General features: G+C 44.2%; 1 protein-coding gene across 2 annotated transcripts in view; it reads left to right on the top strand.

Annotated features, from left to right (window-relative positions):
• The window catches only part of GFRA1 (GDNF family receptor alpha 1), a 226,939-nt gene that overhangs the window by 56,376 nt on the left and 149,277 nt on the right, over positions 1-21,286 (top strand). The window contains exon 4 of one of the 2 annotated variants that reach the window (XM_068961529.1): positions 9,572-9,586. The exons of the other annotated variant lie outside the window; for it this stretch is intronic. Within the exon in view, the coding sequence (XP_068817630.1) occupies positions 9,572-9,586 (15 nt within the window). The remainder of the gene's footprint in view (positions 1-9,571; positions 9,587-21,286) is intronic. 2 annotated transcript variants of the gene reach the window in all.

The raw sequence follows: 21,286 nt of genomic DNA, 5'->3' as shown, positions 1-21,286 counted from the left end.
TAGGGAATGAAATTTTTTCTGTGAATGTAATTTAGCGTGAATGAGATGACAAATAAGCTATAGGCCGTAAAGCCCATTTGATATAATGTGTGTAATTTTAAACTTAAAAGCATCATGTTTAAGAACCATAAGGGACGTTAGAGGTTATCTAATACAAGTCACTTTGCAGATGGAGAAACAGAACCCCAGAGAAGGCAAGTGGCTTGGCCCATCGTGTGAACTAGAATCCAGATATTTAGATTATTGAGTTTGGAGATGTTTTTAGAACATAAGGATTAATACCCACACGCTCACTTTTAGTTTTTTTTTTTTTTTAACCCTTAGTGGTTTTATGGCATTGTTAATCATAGCTATAATTGATTTCTTTTGCAAGATGGACCAATTCTTCAGCCCGTTATACATGTCGGTGCTTAATAAAAATATTTTCTGTGACTCCTAATTAATGCTGAAATAAATTTAGAGAAGTTAGAACAATATTGTTTGTCAGTGTCTTCCTTGGTTTGAGCTATTAATGTAGTTTCTTATGATTTCCCTGCTAGCTGATTTAAAAGAACTCAGAGAAAGTCATATATGCTGTGCTTTTCAAAGCAAAGCCCTGGTTGCTAGAGGGATGGAGTTTAATATAGTTTCATATCACAGAGGTTTTAATAATGCAGTCTAAAGTATTTGTACATGAATTCATTAGGCCCAGATTAGTCTTATTATAATTACTCAAAAAGTAATTCAATTTAAGAGAAAACATTTTAAATGGATATAAAATACCCTGTTAGCTGGGAAGCCATACTGTTCTACTTTATCAGCTCCATAAAGTACTAGCAGATTTGAACATAACTTTCACAGTATACAGAATGCAATCATAAAAAGTATTATTCCTAAATCTATTTTTTTATGTTCTTTCAGTAGTTAAGAGCTTTATCCTTCTGTGCTAGGAATGAGATATACTCGGGATAGAGTGTCATAAAAATGTTAGGGACTTAACTAGCTCACAGCCTGTACACTCCCTCCCCAACTCAGCGTCAGCTGATGGGTCACAAGTCCAGAGCCTCAGATTGAAGCTGGTCGCCCATTCCAGAGGAGATGGACCAGGAAGAGACTCTGGGGCTTTTGCAAGTCTTTTCTTACTCAGCAACAGTGACAGGCGGAGGAGGGGGGGTATCTTCATTTATAACATGGTAAAAGGTGAGGGGAGCCAGGAGCGAGGAATACAAGAGAACTTTCCCTGGCCTGCATCCAAAATGGGCCAGAGAAGAAAAAGGAGAGAGTGATGATATAGATCATACAAGTTAAAGAACAAGTTAGTATTTGACAGAGAGCAGGAGATGGGCAGTGAGGCCTTGCAGTTGGTCCTTAACGACCAAGACTCACTGGGCTCCGGGCAGTGGGAAGCTGCCTGGGTACCCCTGGGGAAGCAGGAGGGGCAGGGAGATGAGGTCTGTAGCCACGTGGCTGCCTGAGCTGTCTGTGCTGTCTGGCTTTGGAGACACAGAAAACTAATCACAGCCCCCGTGTGGTGCCATTGAGGCCAAGCAGGGGCTCTGGCTGGACTCCAAGAGAGCACAGACCTGCACTCGGACAGGAAGGGGTTCCACTTAAGTGGTTTGTTGTGTTCAAACTTTTACTAATTTATTTGATGAGCAGCAGAACCTTTTCCAGGCAAATTCTTCATCAAACCCCACTGTCCTGAGCAGAGCAGTTCTCAGTTCAGCTGCCACGTGCAGTCTTACCTTTTTTAAACCCTGGACCTCCACTCATCACACCCTAGGGCAGGGATGGGTGAGCCCCTTCCCTGGTGGCCTTGAGACAATGGCACAGGGACTGCCAGAGGGGTGAGTGGTGCCAGAAATGAAGGCCAGGCTCTGGATTTCTGGAACATCGGTGCTCATTACAGCCTGGTAGAAACTGGGGTTTGGAGATAGGATGGCAATAGATCTCTGATCTTAAAGATTAAAAATGATTCATTCATAAAATAATATTTACTAATTCCTTAGAGTTTCTTAATGGTACGTAGCTACCGATGACGAGAAGGAATTAAAATGATCATTTAATTTTAATGGATTTTCCTCTTATGATATTTTACAGTCCTGTATAAGTCACAACTGGTGGTTATTTTCGAATAAGAGCCCCTGGAGATGGGAACGGCTACCCATTTCAGTATTTGTGCCTGGAGAATCCCATGGACAGAGGAGCCTGGTGGGTTACAGTCCATAGGTCGCAAGGAGTCAGACATGACTGAGTACCTAAGCGCATTCCCCACATACAAGTCACAAATGATGATTATTTTCAAGTAGTAGGCAATCAATAAATGTCTGTTGGCTAGTAATGCTACAAGTTATAGAAGTCTATGTAATATTAGTCCCTGTGCACTTTATATCCTTTACCTCGTTTAATCTCCAAAGCAATTTATGAGACAGCACAAAAATTAGCTATTTTATTATCTGCATGTTGCTTATGAGAAAAACGAGTCTTCGGAAGGTTAAGTAATTTGCCTGTGATCACACAGCGAGACACGGAACTAGTTCTGACTTCAGGACCTGAGCTCTTTGCTACCCTGCTACCCTATTCTGTTGCTTATTGTTATACCAACGTTAAATTCAGTTATTGAATGTCTACCATAAACCAGCTCCATGTCCTAAAAGTGCTTTACATATATGATCTGGGTTATCTTATGAATTTCGAAAGAAATTTTATCGTCATTTTTTACATATAGAAACTGAGACTCAAAGAGGTTGAATAGTTGCCCAAGATGGCTAGGATGATAGACTAGCAAGTATTTGAGCCTGGTATTATGTGACTTTGAAGTCTATGAGCTTCATGCTGATTAAATGATCTAACTTGACCCTCATGATACTCCTTTGGTAGGACAAAAGCTTATCTCTGTCAGCTGATTTTACAAGTCAGAACATAGGCTACAAGAAGCTTCACCTTGAGTTTCCACCTGGTTGAGGGGCTGGGACCCAATCTGAGGTCATGGGTTCAAGTGGCCAGAATCATGTGGAGACTCAGCTCTGGACTGTATTTGGGAGAGAAGGTGTTAACCCTGCTCTCCCTGAGAAGGTCACCTGCCACTTTTGGACCTAGACTTCTTCAGTTTGAAGCTGAACTATTCTGGAGTGCTGGGGAGGCTTTGGTGAGCCCCACTTGTCAACCTTGAAAATAAATAATTTCAGTTCGTTTACAGAGATTTGCAGAAGTATACAGATTGAATTCTAGAAACTCTTCAATATCTGTGCCTAGAGCTTGCTGGTTTTTGAAACTTTGTGAGGGGGCAGCTCCACTGACCTTGAAATTGACTTTGGTTAATGGTGAACTTGACCCCATCCAAGGAAGTGATGTTCTTTCCAACTGCTCCCTACATCCCTCCTTTTGCCCCTGGTTAGTTAGGTCCCAGTAGCATTTATGGGGCTTTACTGTAATGGCATTTGAAAGAGAATGGTACTTGAAAGAGAATTTTCTTTCTGTAGTTCAAACCACAGGAGGACTCACAAGACAGCTCTCTCCCCAGGTGAGACTTCCTAAATGGGAGTTAAGTACAGGCATTTTCAAGAAACTAAACCCCCCTCATACATAATTTAACCTAGAAAAGAAAGCAAAATTGAGAGAGTACTATGATCACATTGTTCGAGGGCTAGTAACTACTTCCCCTAGTCTTAGGGAAATCAGGCACACCGTCACTATTTGGCATATCTTTAATGCTGTGGGATGTGGGCTAGATGTGATATTGTAATAATAGTGAGGGTTTCTCTAACCATAGTTATGGGCTGAGCTATGGATTGAAATAGTAAATTATTCCTAGCAGACTGAATGGGCAATAAGACTGCCATCTAGTTCCCCTCATAAAACAAAGCAATAGATAAATAAAGGAGATCCAACTCACTTAACCTGCGTGGCTCTGTGCACCGCTAATTATTAACCCAGGCACAAGAGAAGGGTTCACCCAGAGTGTGGTTAAATCATTTTTAATAGAGGTAAACACGAGCCATGTGGATGAGTAGCACTCAAGCAAGTTTTTAATCAGCAACGTTTAGGAATCACCCAGCCTAATTGCCATAACTTATTAATAATAATAAATAATCTGGTCTTTTTATGGCTCCTGTCTCTGGAGGACTCAGTGCATTAAAGATCTCTGGGGTGTGAATCTCTCAGTAGCTATAGGGGAGGTGGGCAAATATCCTTGATGCTCATTCCTAACAGAAGAAAGTGGACATTGAGGCCAAGAAAGGCAAATCTGAGTTCGTTCTTTTTTACTTGCTTCTTCCTACATCTGAATCGCCAATTTATGGATGCCCTTTCATCTATCTATAGGATCAGAATGGCTCTGGTGGGGGTGGGGTCGGAGAACAGGCTTTTCTTTGTTGACGTGAATGATTAGGGTTGAGGTTTTTTTCCCTTGGGAAGTGAGTATGAGCAGAGCTTTGTCTGAAGGAGTTCATTTCCTCTGCACAAGTGTCCCTGGTGTCCTTTGGGTTCAACCTGACTGTGGCTAGGCTGGGCACTGGAAACTCCTAACTCCTTAATTGCATGATTTCCAGTTCCTGGCGGAGCAGAGAAGATGGCACCAAGTCTTATTCTCAGTCATTCTCTGCTGCAGCAGGTGGGGGATGAGGAAATGTTTGTGTAAATGATCGGACTTAACCTCCCCACTGCCATGGCGTGAGCGTTAAAATCTCTCCAGGTCAGCTTGGTTCAAAGGTTGTACGTGATTGACTCCCAGATAATTCTTAGTGGTTGGTTAGACTGGACAGAGATGATTGCCCTCAAAGTTTGAGGCCGTTTAATTCCTATAAGTGACTAGTTCTTGCGGGTTGGGGGTGGTGGACACATGTGCCAGAATAGAAGATGACAAAAGGTATTTCTGTGGCTGATGCCCTTTGAGGTCTGCAGTTTTGGCAGATGTAAAGTAGCACAGAATCTACCTTCTTCTCACTTATTTTCCATTCTTCTGTCCATGAATCATGTGAACATGAGCCTGGATGGCTGCTTCTGTTTGGAAAAGTGAAATTTTAAAGAGGGTACCCAAGCAGTTATTATTCAGAGCAAAGAGCTAGGTAATGCTAAGAATGGAATGATTTCTGTCATAAGAATACAAAAGACATAAATTTAGAGTGTAAATTATAAGATAACTCATGTGCAAAATTGTTGTAATATTTATACTAGTGTTTATTAAAATTTACATTTGAATAAAAAGGTGCAAAATGTAAATGAAGCTGAAAAGTGGATTTGAAAAGAATCTGAGATAGCTTATATGAAAATCAGGAGAGTTTTCTAGGATAGATGATAGGAATAGTACTCTATGTAGGTTTGTCTGTTAAACCATGAAATATACAGTAGGATTGGAACGAATAAAGTCTCTGATTCCTGAATCTCTGCCTGAATTTCCTCCCTCCCTGCCCACTGATACTTTCCAGTAACTCAGATCAGTACTGAAAGCCACGGAGAGGAGGTTGAAGTTTCTGGACGGATGTCGAGGCTGGATCCGTATTTGAAAGGCTAATCTCATTTCACTGATGTTTTCAATGTTGGAAATTTTTGTCTGTATTCATTAAAGGAGAATGATAAATCTCTAATTTGTACTTTGCTACTAATAGGGATGATTTTGTGCTTCATTAAGGTTAAATGAATCTCATGTCGTCCTGGCTCAGCCTTTCACGGACACCATGTGTGGTCTTGGGAGAGATCTCTTCCTTCTCTAGGACTCAGTTTCTTCATCTATAAAACAAGGGGGTTGTAGCAGACGAGTGTTGAGAGATACCAGCCCCCCTGCCCTTCCCTCCTGTGTGGGAACACACCATGCCAGGCACTTAGGATCCACAGAGGCCATCAAGACGCATAGCTCTTGTTCTCAGGAGCACATGGTCTTCATAAATAACTAATTATAGTATGAACTCTAATTGCAACATGCACAAGTTACTCTGGGAGCACAGAGGCGGAAAGAGCGACTTCCTTCTCTGCAGGGATAGACTCTGAGAAACTTCGCAGTGGCTGTGACATTTGAAGGGGGAGGAGGAGGGCTTCTCCAGGTGTGCAGGCTGGTCAGAGGGTGGGTGGCTCAGACTGTGTGTTGCAGGCAGCAGATGCACGTGACTGTGCTAATTCAGGGAGCTGCACGTGATCCTTCTCATCGTCTCTGGACCGTCAGGGCATGGGGGCCGAGTAGCTCTGTATACACTGCTATGTCAGAACTTGGGCCAGTGATGAACTACTGAGGTTAGAGAGTAATGTATGGCATGTATAAGTTAAAGCAGGGTTTAAGTTTTCCTGTAATGGCACCAGTGTGGCCCATTTACATTCCAGTTGGCTTTCCTGAGTGTGAGAGGAGGGGTGGTGATTTAGCCAACTCCCTGGGAGTTTTAAGCCTATGTTGGTCTCATCTGTCCTATAGCCACTGGCCTAGGTGTGCCCTGGGGAGCATGTGTGTTGCACGTGAGTGACACCCTTATGAGGGCACATGTACCCCAATGGGGGCTTTCCTGGTGGCTCAGATGGTAAAGAATCTGCCTGCAATGCAGGAGACCCAGGTTTGATCCTTGGGTCAGGAAGATCCCCTGGAGAAGGGACTGGCAATCCACTCCAGTATTCTTGCCTGGAGATTTCCATGGGCAGAGGAACCTGGAATGAAAACTGTTCTCACTGGTCTTCTCTCCTTGCAGTCTGTTTAACTCATTAAGTACATGGTTATCCACACCATCTGTGACCCCTTGGCTCTTTGTGACCTTGTGAGAGCGGATGTTTTAGCTGAAGACTGACAGCAAATATAGATGTTGATGATATAGTTCTCATTTAATTTTTTTTTTTTAGGGTTTTCTATGTTAAATTATTCTATATTAGCATTCTTTTTTTTAAACTTTATTTTGCTTTACAATACTGTATTGGTTTTGCCATACATTGCAGGTAAATTTTAAATTCAGATTGTAAATGTAGGGCATGTTCATTGTTAAATTTAAAATAATACAGAAATTCTTATATAATATTTAAAATGATCCCAGATGCAATTACCTGAAGGTTAACATTTCTGTGACCATCATCACAGGTCTCTAGACATATACACCCATACATGCACATACACGGGCTCAGGATACATGTTCCATGTTACTTTCCGATTTCTTTGCTCAAAAATAATAAAAATCTTCCACCATTTTAAATGGCTGAGCCATAATCCATTGAATAGATGTATTGTTTTTGATTTGGTTCTCTGCTGCTGCTGCTACTGCTGCTAAGTCGCTTCAGTCGTGTCCGACTCTGTGAGACCCCAGAGATGGCAGCCCACCAGGCTCCCCCGTCCTTGGGATTCTCCAGGCGAGAACACTGGAGTGGGTTGCCATTTCCTTCTCCAACGCATGAAAGTGAAAAGTGAAAGTGACGTCGTTCAGTCGTGTCCAACTCCTAGCGACCCCATGGACTGCAGCCCACCAGGCTCCTCCATCCATGGGATTTTCCAGGCAAGAGTACTGTAGTGGGGTGCCATTGCCTTCTCCTTGACAGGCAAATAGACAATCTCTGTTGCTTGTCCTTTATACACAATACTGTAATGAACATCTTTGTAGACTTTAGATATTTGAAGACCTTTAGATACTTTATTAGATGACACTCCTAGCAGTGGTGGTGTTAGGTTAAGGATGTGTATTTTAACTTTTCCATACATACTGTCAAACTATCTTGTAGAAGTTTTATATCTGTTTACAACCCCGTGTTGGCTCAGATGGTAAAGAATACCTGCAGTGCTGGAGACCCTGGTTTGATCCCTGGGTTGGGAAGATGCCCTGGAGGAGGGCATGACAACCCACTTCAGTGTTCTTGCCTGGAGAATCTCCACGGAGAGAGGAGCCTGGCAGGCTACAGTCCCTAGGGTCGCAAAGAGTCGGGCGCGACTGAGCATGGCACAACTCCATGATCAGGGCAGGAACTGGCTTACATCTGCATAGTGGTGTCTGTATTCTTGCCAATGCTATCCTCCATCTTTGAATTACTGGATGAGAAAGTAGGACCAGACAGGAATATCTTGGGGGTGATTGAGAGTCTGTAGAAGCCTGATGTCAAAAAGTACCTTGCAGGGACTTCCCTGGCAGTCCAGTGTTAAGACTTACACCTTCCAAGGGGTAAAAGTTCGATCCCTGGTCAGGAAACTAAGATCCCACATGCCTCATGACCAAAAACCCAAAGCATAAACAGAAGCAATATTTTAACAGATTCAGTAAGACTTTAAAAATTGTCCACATCAAAAAAAAAAATCTTAAAAAATGTACCTGACCTATGCATTCATGTTCACCAAAAGATATGGACAAAACATCACAGTTTGTAATTGCCCAACAGTTTTCTTCAGAAACAATCCAAATATCCATCCACATTAGGATGGAGAAATAAATTATGATAAAATCATAAGATCACCCAGTAGAATACTACCTGGCAGTGAGAATGAATGGCCTTCTACATGCCACAGCATGGATGACTCCCATAATCACTATAGAGTAAAGAAGGCAGATAGAACAAATTTGTATTGGATTAGTTCATTTGTATAAAGCCTGTTGGCTCAACAGGTAAAGAACCTGCCTGCAATGCAGGGGATGTGGGTTCATTCCCTGGGTCGGGAAGATCCCCTGGAGGAGGAGGCCATGGCAACCCACTCCAATATTGCCTGGAGAATCTCAAGGAGAGAGGAGCCTGGTGGGCTGTGGTCACAGAGAGCTGACCATAACTGAAGCAAATGAGCACAGAGCCCAGAAGTATGCCTAGTGGTTACTGTTGGCAGGCGTTAGCCAGTGCTTGTTAATTTATGCTTTTTGCTAATATGTGTGTTTTCAGATGCCAGACCTAGTGCTTGGCATATGAATTAGTATTATTTTTTTCAACTTGTCACAGGTTTTGACTTCAGATTTAATATGAAGACCTGGTGTTATTAGTTGTGAATTATATGTGGAGAATTCATACAGATTTTGTGCTTATTATGATTTAAATATGGAACTTTAGTAGATTCACAGGTCTTTCCTCTGTTTATCCTGTTGTGTGCCATTGTCACTTCTGTTGTTTATAAACCAGCCCGGCAGCTTAGTAGTAGGCAAGAAGATGGTTTGTGGAATCAGACAGATTTGGGTTCAATCCTGAGCTCATTGCTTATTCCTCCGTGGTCTTGGATCAGTTTCTCAACCATCCAGAAGCTCAGTATCCCTATTTATAAAGTAAGGATAATATTGCAACTTGCCTCATAGGGTTGTAGTGAAAATAGTAATATTAAAATGCATAGTAACTGGCAACTTTTGTATGTTTACCATGTCCTGGACACCAGTCTAAGACTTTAAAACATACGACACAGTTTGTTTAATCTTTCCAATGCAAATGTATTTGTGGTTTAGGAATCTGTAAGCCACAGGGTTAGTAAGCATCAAGCCAGGATTTAAACCCACGCAGTTCCCTTCCAGAGCTCAAGCTTTTAACCACTGTCTCTGAGTAGAGGAAATATTGTACTAAGAGGGTTTAGTACAGTCAGTGTATGTTAGCTATGATGCTCATCACTGTCATGTGCAACGTGATTACTGATTTTTTTCTCCTTTCTCTCTCCCTTTTTCCTTCCTCCTGGCAGATGTTTTCCAGCAAGGTAAGCTCATTGCCTCCTGCCTGCTTTTCTATTGCTTGCGCTCTCTTGGGGAAGAGTATCACCCGCGTGCAGAGGGTTATGGGGCTTTCCGTCCTTCTGTGGACGTGCCACGGGGACTTTAGGACAGACGTACCGTGAGGAGGATGGTCTGGGGTGGCCTGAAGTGCCCAGCCTTCCAGAACCTCTGCTGTCCAGCCTCTGCCCCTTCCTCTGGACCTTGCTTGGGGGTAGAACGAGGACTGGACAGTTGGGGCAGGGACATTGGGCACGGGTTCATGGCCAGGCACCTGTCCGAGGGCAGGGCTGCTGTGGGCTTGTGAGACAGGTGGGGAGCAGCTGTCTCTGGAGGGGATCGGGTGGAGGCCCCTGTTTCTCAGAGCCCCTGCATCCAGGCCAGCTTCTGCTTGGTCAGGTCTCCACACGCCACCTCCACCTGGGAGCTTCTCTGTCGAGCAAAGGTGTGGGCAAGACCATGGCTGGCTGGCCACTTTGTGCCCTTCAGCCCAGAGGGACCTCACAATCCCTCCAATTGGGCCAGTGACTGAGAGGAACCCGGCAAGGGTGTGCAGTGCCTTACATATTTTTCCAGTCAAGTTTATATGTTCAGGGGAGCTGGAGAGGGAAAGCGTAGACTGTGTCTAAGCTATGTGTCCTTCTGGCTCATGTTTAAGTCCCCACTCAGGATGCACAGCTTCTGCACTCTGGGAGACTCGCGGGCATGGCCTTATCGAACCCACTAGATACACCGTGAGGGCAACTGCCTCTTTCCATTTTTCATCACCATCTGAAACTACTGGGAGAAAGTGGACAGACCAGATTGTTTATATATTCAAGGTGGGAAGTGTGTGTATCCCATGCCTGCCACCTCATTCTCGAATCCCAGGCTGCCTTAGGATAAAAGAGACTGGAGTAAAAAAAAAAAAAATCCAGGCATCACATAAGTAGCTTCCAGATAATTTTATGGGCTGGATATTTTCTCAACGATTATTTTACCCCAAACATGCAGCGTGTGATGAAGAAGGTCTGTCTGCTTTCTCTGATCAAAACGCAGTTGTGGGCAACAACGAAGGGACTTGTGTTGTCTTTTAAGAGTGTGGAGTCATAGACCTACTTTTATAAATAATTCATAAATCTAAACCAGCCAGAAGTAATAAGTTCCATTTGGCTGGAGATGAAGCGATGGGCAAAATTGAGAAGGTGCCACGACTGTGGGTGTAAAGCATGTGCCGTCAGGGTCCTGGCTACAGTGCGTTTTCTTCCTTGACACATTGAGGGTTCAATGACCTGCTATGGGAGGCAGTTTTTTTTTTTTTTTCTATAAACTAGAGAGCCAAGCTCTCCCCAATGCCGAACTACGTGTCTTCTTTTGAGACATAAAATGTGTGAGTTTGGAAAAGTCTTGTTGGAGCCAGCATGCCGAGGCTCCTGGAGAATGGAGAGAGAAAAGGTTGGTATCAGATCTGGCTTTTCTACCTACAACCGTGAGCTATTGTAGTCAGTATAAAAAATGGCTTATCAGACTGCTCATGTCAAGTTTGCCTCCTTTTTAATCAGTCATGCCATTCCATTGATGGGATTTGACTGTCAGTAACAATGATATGCAGAGCAAAACTTATAATCACCTGTAAATCATGGACTATCGAGACTTAATAACATCTTCCAGAGACAGAAGCTGCTAGCTATCCCTGGCCCTGTGAGATAGTACTAGGATTACAGATGGGGAGAACTGAACTTGCTTTTGTGAATTATTTACATGGCTCTGGCCTTTGTAGGACTGTTTCATACAGAGGGACATTCTCTGAAATGATGACCGAGAACTCACCAGCTGGTACCCCTCCTTACCTCTGCTTCTGGCCATTCTGCCTGTGAAATGAATGCTCAGTAAAATGTGACAGTAAAAATGTGTTAGTGACAGTAACCTCAGAAAAAGACAAAGCTTCTCTGTCTTGCAGACAATGTCTGAAACGTGACTGCACAGCATCTTCTTGGGGCGGGGGTGGGGTGGGGGATGGGTGCGCAGAAACTTTGCTACCAGAATTGTGCCATTAACTTGAAACACAGGGGCCATGAAGTGTGCTAGAAATAAACAGCAGAAAACTATGTGGTTTCAGGTGAACAGAAGCCACAGGGCCGTTTCTGCCGCCCATCAAGGCAACTGTGAGTGGCTCTGGGCTGACCATGCCATGGGCATCAGGCCCGGCTTGCTTTGGTTTACCCAGGGACTGAAGGCCAGCTGGGTTGGGGAGTGCCGGTTTGCAAAAATGTACTCTTGGCCATGAGCAAGTAAGGTCTCTTTGCCCAGAGGAATCCTTGCATGCTGGGGCTGCCGTACGCCAGGGCTGGCAGAAGGGGGAAGCAGGCTTGCAAGTTGACAACATCAGATGTTCTCAGAGGAAACCGAAGTTTTTTCCTCTGGATAGCATTATCTTTTCTTTCACTACAGATCAATCTTGTTATAGTGGATGACAGCGTAGCAGCTACTGCGGGTCTTTCTCTGCTGGTACCGTGGTGTGTGCACGTGGGAGCTGATTTCTACCCTCAGAGCTGTTTCTGAGTTTGTCTCGGTTCTTTCATCTGTAAATGCCACTCGCTGTGACAGACCACAGGGCCCGAGGACAGTCAGGGACCAGTGGGTCCGCAGCTGGGCCTTCCGTGTGTAGGAGTTCTGGGGACCATGGGGCCACATTTTCAAGGAGCCTTAATTGACCCGCATTATCTGGCATCCACAGAGCTCATGAGCCATTGGATGGCTCTCAGGAATTCTGAAGAGCCACAGACTTGCTCCTCACAACATCAAATGCAATTGAAAATGCTGTACGTGCGCATGTGTCTAGAATCTTGAGTTTTAGGGCACTTTTATACTGATGGTTTAATAATGAAGTCAAGACTAGACATGCACACACACACCGCACAGCTCATTTGAAGTTACTGAAGCACCTTTGAATGCTCATCCATGGGCTCAACCTTGATTCTGAAATTGAACGGAAACTGAGTGGCTTGGAAATGGGAACACCACCACTCAGCTGGGCGTTTAAAAGTGTCAGCAGGCACCATATAAAGATTTCACCATTGAGTTAATTCTCTGCTCAGTGAACTGAAGTCCTTTATAGACTCTGTGCCCGAAGAGGATAGCCTTCCCTCCTCCTCAGTTCTCACCTGGAGCTGGGATCTTGCTATTAGAGAGGATTTTCTTCCAGCTCAAGTAATTTTTGATACCTTTCAAACATAGTGCACTTGTTTATTTTGTAACCAGTAACTGTGTGTGAGGTACTTTCTATGAGGATAAAGGAGTGACTGAGACGGCGAAGTCCCCTGTTCTCATGGAACTCGTGGTCGAGCTTGGGGAACATTTGGTGCCAGGCATGCAAATTAATAAACAAGATAAATTTCAAAAGGGATACAAGAAGTGAGGGCTTCCCTAGTAGCTCAGCTGGTAAAGAATCTGCTTGCAACACAGGAGACCCCGTTTTGATTTCTGGGTTGGGAAGATCCCCTGGAGAAAGGATAGGCTACCCACTCCAGTATTCTTGGGCTTGCCCTGATGGCTCACTTGGTAAAGAATCTGCCTGCAGTGCGGGAGATCTGGGTTCAATTTCTGGTCTGGGAAGATCCGCTGGAGGAGGGCATGGCAACCTACTCCAGTATTCTTGGCTGGAGAATCCCCATGGATTCTCCATGGGCTGCAGTCCATGTGGTTGCAAAGAGTTGAACATGACTGAGCGATTACGCACAGCACAGCATAAGCAGTGAAGAATATATCATGGATGGTACGGTAGGGGCTCAGAGGGCCAGGGATGTTACGTGCGGGTGGCCAGAGAGCGACAAGGAAGACCAGCTATTGGAGGGTCTGGGGCCCAGCAAGGAAACTTGCAAGGGAGGGGCCTGGTGGGCAAGAATGCCCTCATATTCCAGAATCAGAAGGAAGCTGGTGTGAGAGAGGAAGTTGTATGAAATGAGCAAGGAGAGGAGGGCAGGCATGGTCTAGGGATCAGAGGAAGGAAGTCCATGGTGGTAGTGGTGAGTTTTAAGTAGAAGAGTCACATGGTCTTAGTTACATTTAAAAGCACCACACTGACTGCTGTGAAAATGCACAAGAACAGCATGTGAGAAGTTAAAACCAGGACCAAGGCTGAGTGCTGAGCAGGCTTGAGCTGGGCTGAGATGGGGCCCTGCCCTCAGGCCCTAGTCGCTCCCTTGAGGAAGTGTGGTGGGTAGTGGGAACTTCCCACCCAGCCAGCTCACCTCTACTGAGCACCATATTTTGTGCCTGTGTGGAGTCTTGTGCCATGACTTAAGGCTGGCAAATTATACTCCTCAGACGCCAATAAAATATTCTTCTATGTGTCTTCAGATTGTAAAAAGCCACTTTGCTCCAGTGCATACATATGTTTTCATCATCTATATTACGTATACATTATTAACGTATGCGCTTCCCTGGTGGCTCAGATGGTAGGGAATCTGCCTGCAGTGCGGATTCCTGGGTTCAATCCCTGGGTTGGGAAGATCCCCTGGAGGAAGGCATGGCAGTCTTCTCTAGTATTCTTGCCTGGAGAATCCCCCTGGATAGAGGAACCTGGCAGGTTAAAGTCCATGAGATTGCAAAGAGTCGAACACGACTGAGCAACTAAGCACTGCACATTAGTGTGTGTGTGTATATATATATATATATAAATATGCCTAGTAGACATCAGTTTTTCCCCCAGTAGGGCTGCTGCCTTTGTTGAGGAGGTTGGTCCAATAGCTTTGCCCAGCAGCCTCGATTTTCCTATCTGTAAAATGAGAGAGTTGGGGAGATCCTTGACCCAACGTGGCTTCCTGCTGATGCTCTGTTAAAGAAGTTTTAAGTGAACTTGAGTTAATGAGTACAAAAATGTCCCATGCTGCAGATTTCGAGTATTGTCCAGAGAACATGGGTGAAAACAGAGGTTGAGAATGAGGTGGCTGAGAATTAAAGTGAAAAGAAACATGGTTGCAGAAGTGTAACCTACTCTCAAGGCTTTTTGGAAACATCAGTTCTTTCCTATGTGTGTTAATAATGGAATTCACACTGGATGGCATTGCTTGTACTAATCTGAAAAGAACAATAAATCATAGTTTGCTTCCTGGCAGCCCAGCCTAGCTCGTTAATTGTTGAGGTGGGTTTGTGATCACAGTGACCACTGCCATTTATAATGTGCTTGACTTAAGCTCTTTTGCATTTTTCAAATGTGTTGGTCTAACTGCTGGAGTTGGATCTTAGGTTTTTCCCAACCACTTCAGAAAACCCATCTATTATAAAACTCTGACCCTTTAGCCATGAATTATGGTCCCCCTGGTAACATTATACATTATGAAATATTGTTTTCTTTATGAATGTGGGATTTGGGTGAATAAATTAAATCTATTGTTACCACCTCCAGGGAAAAACTCCAAGTTGTCATATGATGCTAACAAGTAAATGAGAAAAATGCGTGAACATTCTTATGGTGGAAAGTGGCTGGTTCCCTGGTCACACGTTTCTATGCTAATATTTATGGTGTATATATATATATATCATCCCCCTTTCTGTTCAGAGTCAGTAGAATATTCCGAGTCATGTAGGAAATGCATTCATCTTTCCAGCACAAACTGAACATTATCATTTAATTTCATGTAGATTCACTTTGTGTGAGTGTCTTGTGTAGGAAAACAATAGACATATTTAAATAGTCACATTCTCTGAGATGCTTTATGACATTCTGCCTGGGCTGTGCAAGGTGGTCTGTTCCCTGCCAGCTGGCCTCGAGTAATGCTTTTCCTTGTAGCAGATTCTGTGTCCTCACTCCAATCCTGAAGTATGTGTTTCAGGTGAGGTCTCAGAGTTTCTCCTCCCAGTTAGTTGAGTTTCACAACTGCCAGATCAATGAAAGGGGGGTAAGTTTTATTGTTGATATGGTTGCTAATAACAAGAGGAATTTTTCTTCTCTAAATTTTATTTTATTGGGATGATAATAATGATGATGACGGTACCACCAGTATTTGTCCACATCCTGTATTCCAGGCATTGGGACAGTTGCTTTGTACACATTTTCCCATTGAATCTGTCCCCGTATTTTTTGGAGTAGGTTTTATAACCAGTAATCCCACTTTACAGGGGAGAAAACTGAGCACAGAGTAGAATCCATCTAGTGATGTTTATACAAGTCATGAGTAGTAGAGCCAGGATTTTACTTTATTTTATTTTATATTTTGTGGGTTCAAATCCCACCAGAGTCAATTTTATTTTATTTTTTTCCTTTCCTCTTTTTCCGACTTTTTCTTAAAGTCTCCCACCCTTCTCCTCCTACGCTATCTCACTGTTTTCCAGCTGGTTTCAGTTCCAACCTCAGCCTCTGCTCTGCTCTCTTCTTTACTTACCTGTCTGCCCCGGGGGGCTTGGGCCAAAGAGAGCAGGACAGGGAGTGGGAGACAGAAGGGGAGGGAAAGTGGGTGTGAATGCTGAGATGAAGGCAGGGCCCTAGCTCCGGGAAGGAGAAGGTGATGGCACCCCACTACAGTACTCTTGCCTGGAAAATCCCATGGACGGAGGAGCCTGGTGGGCTGCAGTCCATGGGGTCGCAAAGAGTCGGACACAGCTGAGCAACTTCACTTTCCCTTTTCACTTTCATGCATTGGAGAAGGAAATGGCAACCCACTCCAGTGTTCTTGCCTGGAGAATCCCAGGGACGGAGGAGCCTGGTGGGCTGCCGTCTATGGGGTCGCACAGAGTCAGACACGACTGAAGCGACTTAGCAGCAGCAGCTAGCTCCGGGACACATGGAGACTTAATAACCACTTTATACTATGTACTAGGGACTCAGGAAAGGACTGGGGCTGGACTGGGGGCAGAGGGTACAATCCTAGACACAAGGGGATGGGCGCAGGGAGAAGGGACAGGGACCAGGGCAATACATATTTATTTATTTTGGTTGAAAGACCTTATTCTACAGTAAAGTTTTAGGTTTTCTGAAAAATTGTGAAGCTAGAGAGTCACCATATACCCTGCACCCCGTTTCCCCTATTACTAACTTCTTACATTAACATGGTTCGTTTGTTACAACTAATGACCCAATATTGATCCATTATTATTAGCTAAACTCCATGGCTTATTCAGATTCCCTTGCATGAGTACATGTGTGCTGATCATTCGCTCAGTTGTGTCTGATTCTTTGCAACCCCGTAGACTGTAGCCTTCCAGGCTCCTCTTTACATGTCATTTTTTCAGGCGAGAATACTGGAGTGGGTTGCATTGCCTCCTCCAGGGGATCTTACCAACCCAGGGGTTGAACCTGCGTCTCCTTCGTCTCCTGCAGTGGCAGGCGGATTCTTTACCGCTGTGCCACCTGGGAAGCCCATTCATATTCCCTTAGTTTGTACCTAATGTTCCATCTCTTTTCGGGGATCCTATCCAGGACATCACATCACTTTTAGCATCCGTGTCTTGGGCTCCTCTTGGCTGTGACAGTTTCTAAGACTTACCTTGTTTTTGATGACCTTGACAGTGTTGGGGAGTCCTGGTGTCTTGGGAAGTCTCTGTTGTAGATGTCCCTCTCTGGGAGTTTGAATCCTGTTTTTCTCATGATTAGACTGAGGGTATGGGTTTTGGGGAAGATCACAGAGGTAAAGCTCCATTTGCCCGACTTCATATCAAAGGCATTTCCTGTCAACATGATCTATGACTCTTGATGTTGATCTTGAACACCTGGCTGAAGTCGTGTTTGTCAAGTTTTTCCACTGCAAAATTACTTTCTGACTCCTTTCCACACTGTACTCTTTGGAAGGAAATCTATGCATAGCCTACTCTTAGGGAAAGTGCGGAGCTGTGTTCCATCTGATTATACAGAGGCTAGCTACTCAAGTTATTTTTCTGCAAGGGAGATTTGGTTCCTATGCTTCATTTATTACTTTATACAATCATATATTTAGATCAGTATGGACTTAGGATTATTTATTCTATCTTGTTGTTGTCATTTAGTCACTAAGTTGTGCCTGACTTTTTGCAAGTCCATGGGCTGTAGCTCCTCTGTCCATGGGATTTCCCAGGCAAAAATACCAGATTGGGTTGCCATTTCCTTCTCCAGGGGATCTTCTTGACCCAGGGATCCAACTCTCAACTCCTGCTCTGGCAAAGGATTCTTTATCCTATGTGATAGTTGCTCAGTTGTGTCCAATTCTTTGTGACCCCATGGACTGTAGCTTGCCAGGCTCTTCTCCTCATAGAATTTTACTCTATACCTTGGATTACAATGTAATGCATATTTAATTTATTTTCTTGGCTTGTCCACTGGAAGCTCTTTCAGTGGACTCCTTGTGTCCCTTTGACATATTACTGTCAATTATTTTTTGAGGGCTTCTGCAATACTTTCTGATACTATAAGATGCTCCATGCTCATCTTGTGTATTTCCCATCCCTGTCCTTGAGTCAGCCATTTCCTAAAGGAGCCCTGCTTCCTTTTATTGGAGAATGATGTTAGAAACCAAGATCTGGGTGCTGGGTACGCTTATTGTTATTGGGGTGTCATTTCTTTTAAGCCCTCTCAGGTGACAGAGCAAAAAACGCATGTGTGTATATTCTAACCCATGTATATATGCCTGTCTGTTTCTATATACAACCAGTTGTATCTATGTTAAGTGTGAGTTCTTACTGGTGTGTCTGCTGCTGCTAAGTCACTTCAGTCATGTCCGACTCTGTGTGACCCCATAGATGGTAGCCCACCAGGCTCCCCTGTCCCTGGGATTCTCCAGGCAAGAACACGAGTGGGTTGCCATTTCCTTCTCCAGTGCATGAAAGTGAAAAGTGAAAGTGAAGTTGCTCAGTTGTGTCCGACTCTTTGCGACCCCATGGACTGCAGCCTACCAGGCTCCTCCATCCATGGGATATCCCAGGCAAGAATACTGGAGTGGGGTGCCATTGCCTTCTCCACTGGTGTGTCTAGCTCTCGTTATTACCACATGGATCATTCTAGGCTTCTCCCCTTGCTTATCTGCACATTCCCATTCCCAAGGTGAGACACTTAAGCCAGGGTTTTCAACTCAGGAAGTCTGACTTAGGCTTTACAACACTGTCATGATTCCCACTGAAGGACTTTCTTCTACTCCTGGTGAAACGCAGTCACAGGTCCTTGACCTTCCCTAGGCTCAACAGGACCCCCCAGATGCAGAGGGGTGAGTTTATTAGATACCTATCTATGTCAGTTCCAGCTGTTGTAACAAAATGCCATAAACGGGGAGTGGGGTGGGGTGTCGAATAGCAGGTGTTTATTTCTCATGGTTCTGGAGCCTGAAAGTATGAGATCTAGTTGCTGGTAGATTCCAGGTCTGCTGTGGGCTGGTTTCCTGATCTGGAAAAAGTCGTCTTTTCTCTGTGTCCCCAGGAAGCAGAAGGGAATGAGCTCTCTGGTCCATGCTGATGTCTCCAATGTGTGTGTGTGTGTGAGTGAGAAGCAATCTTCTCACTGCATTTTCACAGTCTCTTCTAATGTCTTTATTAGGACCATGCTTACAATCCCTGCAATGACATTTTATCTTGAAATGGTTGTGAGTTCAGCTGCCCTCCCAGTTCCTCTCCTAGATATGTCCCTGCTCCTGCTCACTTTGTAAAACTCAGGATACCTCTCTGCTGGGTTACCCTGACTCGCTCATCCCAACAGGTGGGGAATTCTGCCTTCTACTCTGCGGAGTTTCCTATTACCCTCTCCTGCTTCCATCAGCACTTCTCTCAACTCATGTTGTTGTAATGATCTGTTTGAGCAAGTCTTCCCGCCCCAGATCAAGCCCCTGGACAGAAGGAACTGTGCCTTTTAATTTGAATTCCCAGCACCAAGTGCAGTGCTTAGCACATAGTGGTTGCTCAATAGATGTTTGATGAATAACAGTGGACTAAAACGACAAAGCTCAGAGGAACCACATTTTGTGTGTATGGTTTATGTGTGTGCACATGCATGAACGTGCACACATATGTACACACACTTCCTTTTATGTTCGACAATTTAGGTGCTTAGTAAGGTTGAAGCAGATGCTGTCACTGTATAAGCTGGATATTGACAGCAAAGCCAAATCCTTTCTTATCCATGAGTCCAAAAGTCTTTTTGCCGTTCTGTTTCCTTCACCGCTGGTTTTTTTTGTTTTGTTTTGTTTTGAGGGGTCAGGTTTTGGACCCAGAATGAATCAGCAGATATTACCTGCTGTGGTCTGTGCGGGTATGAGCAGGAGCATGAGATACATAGCAGACACATTTCTACCTTCCAAGAGTTGACAATTTTATTGGAAACTCAAAGCCAGTCTGTTTAGGGGCCAATGGGCACTACCCTTTCTCAGTGCTGGAGGAAGTCATAGAGGGTGGGGGTTCTTCTGCTGAAAGAGTGGGGCTGGAGATAGTTTAAAGAAGGAGGAAGACCTGAGTGGACAGGACCAGGGCAGACCTGTAGGTGGGCAGATGGAAGGCAATCTGATTGGAGGTGGAGGCAAAGACAAGTTTGGTGTTACGCTTATGGGATGTTGAAAGTGCAGTACACTCACCAGGCTCTAGGTTAGGACTGGGTGGGACCAGTGATGGAGGCTTCACAGACTGTCAAGGGCCAAAACCCTCTCTGCTTTCTTGTGCCCTTAAATCTACCAATGTGATTGAAAAGATTTTGTCTACCAAGTGCATAGTATTGTTGTTGAGTTATTGCACTTTTCTTATTCATTTTTTTATGCCTTTTGCTGTTTAAGGTTGACCAATCAGTGTTTCTAATCTTTACAGTGAATTAGTTATGCCCTTGAGTTGATGGAATTCTAATCCATACAAAAGCTAGCTTGATATTTTAGATAGCTTGAACAATAGTTTTCTTGGTTATTTTTAAATCTAGGCAGCAAAATTTAGATTTGTTCTAGGAACCACAAGAAAGCCATTGTAGCTTTTTGAGCAGAGAAATAGCGTGTACTGTGCACACGATGAAAGTGCTATGTGCTGGGTAGCAGAGGATAAAGATGGGCTCTGCTTACTTATGTACAATGTGCCACGCACATACTTTAATGGCTTTCTTCCCCAGAATGACCCTAAGAGTTTCACGTACTCATTTATCTTCATTTTTTATCCCCATTTTTCATATGCTGAAATAGATTCAGAAAGCTCACGTAGCTTTACTTTGCAGAGGGTCTCCCATCTAGTAAAGAACAGGGCCTGAATTCAGAACCAGGCAATTGGACTTAGTTCAAATTCTTGCCACCGTATCACAAAGTCATTTTGGAGGGACCAGATTAATGGTTAATGTAGGTGTTAGCTATATGGGTGTTCATTGCAAATTATCTCACCTTTGCTATATGTTTGAAGACTTCATAATAAAATATGGAGAAAACAAAGAAACCTTAGTTGGGTTCTTCATAGAAATAGAGATCACATGGCCTCCACAGTCATGGATAAAGAGAGGTCAGTCAGAGGCTGGGCCTCCCTAGAGGAGTGGGCCGGTCCTGGGGTTCAGCTGTGGGATTCCAGGTGAGGTGGGGACCCAGGTGAGAGACAGGTGGAGAGCAGGCTGAGTGCTCTGCTAGTTTCCGGGGTGCTCTTGTAATGAATAACCAAGAACTTGAGGGCTTAAAACAACAGAGATTTATTCTCTCACGGGTTTAGAAGTCAAGGGTCTGAAGTCAAGATGTTGGCAGGACCCTGCTCTCTCTGAAGGTTCTAGGGGAGGGTCCTTCCCTGCCTCTTAACCAGCCTGT

The sequence above is a fragment of the Capricornis sumatraensis genome, chromosome 23 (genome assembly GCF_032405125.1).
Source record: "Capricornis sumatraensis isolate serow.1 chromosome 23, serow.2, whole genome shotgun sequence".
NCBI lineage: Eukaryota > Metazoa > Chordata > Mammalia > Artiodactyla > Bovidae > Capricornis > Capricornis sumatraensis.
This window is presented reverse-complemented; position numbering and strand designations above follow the sequence as displayed.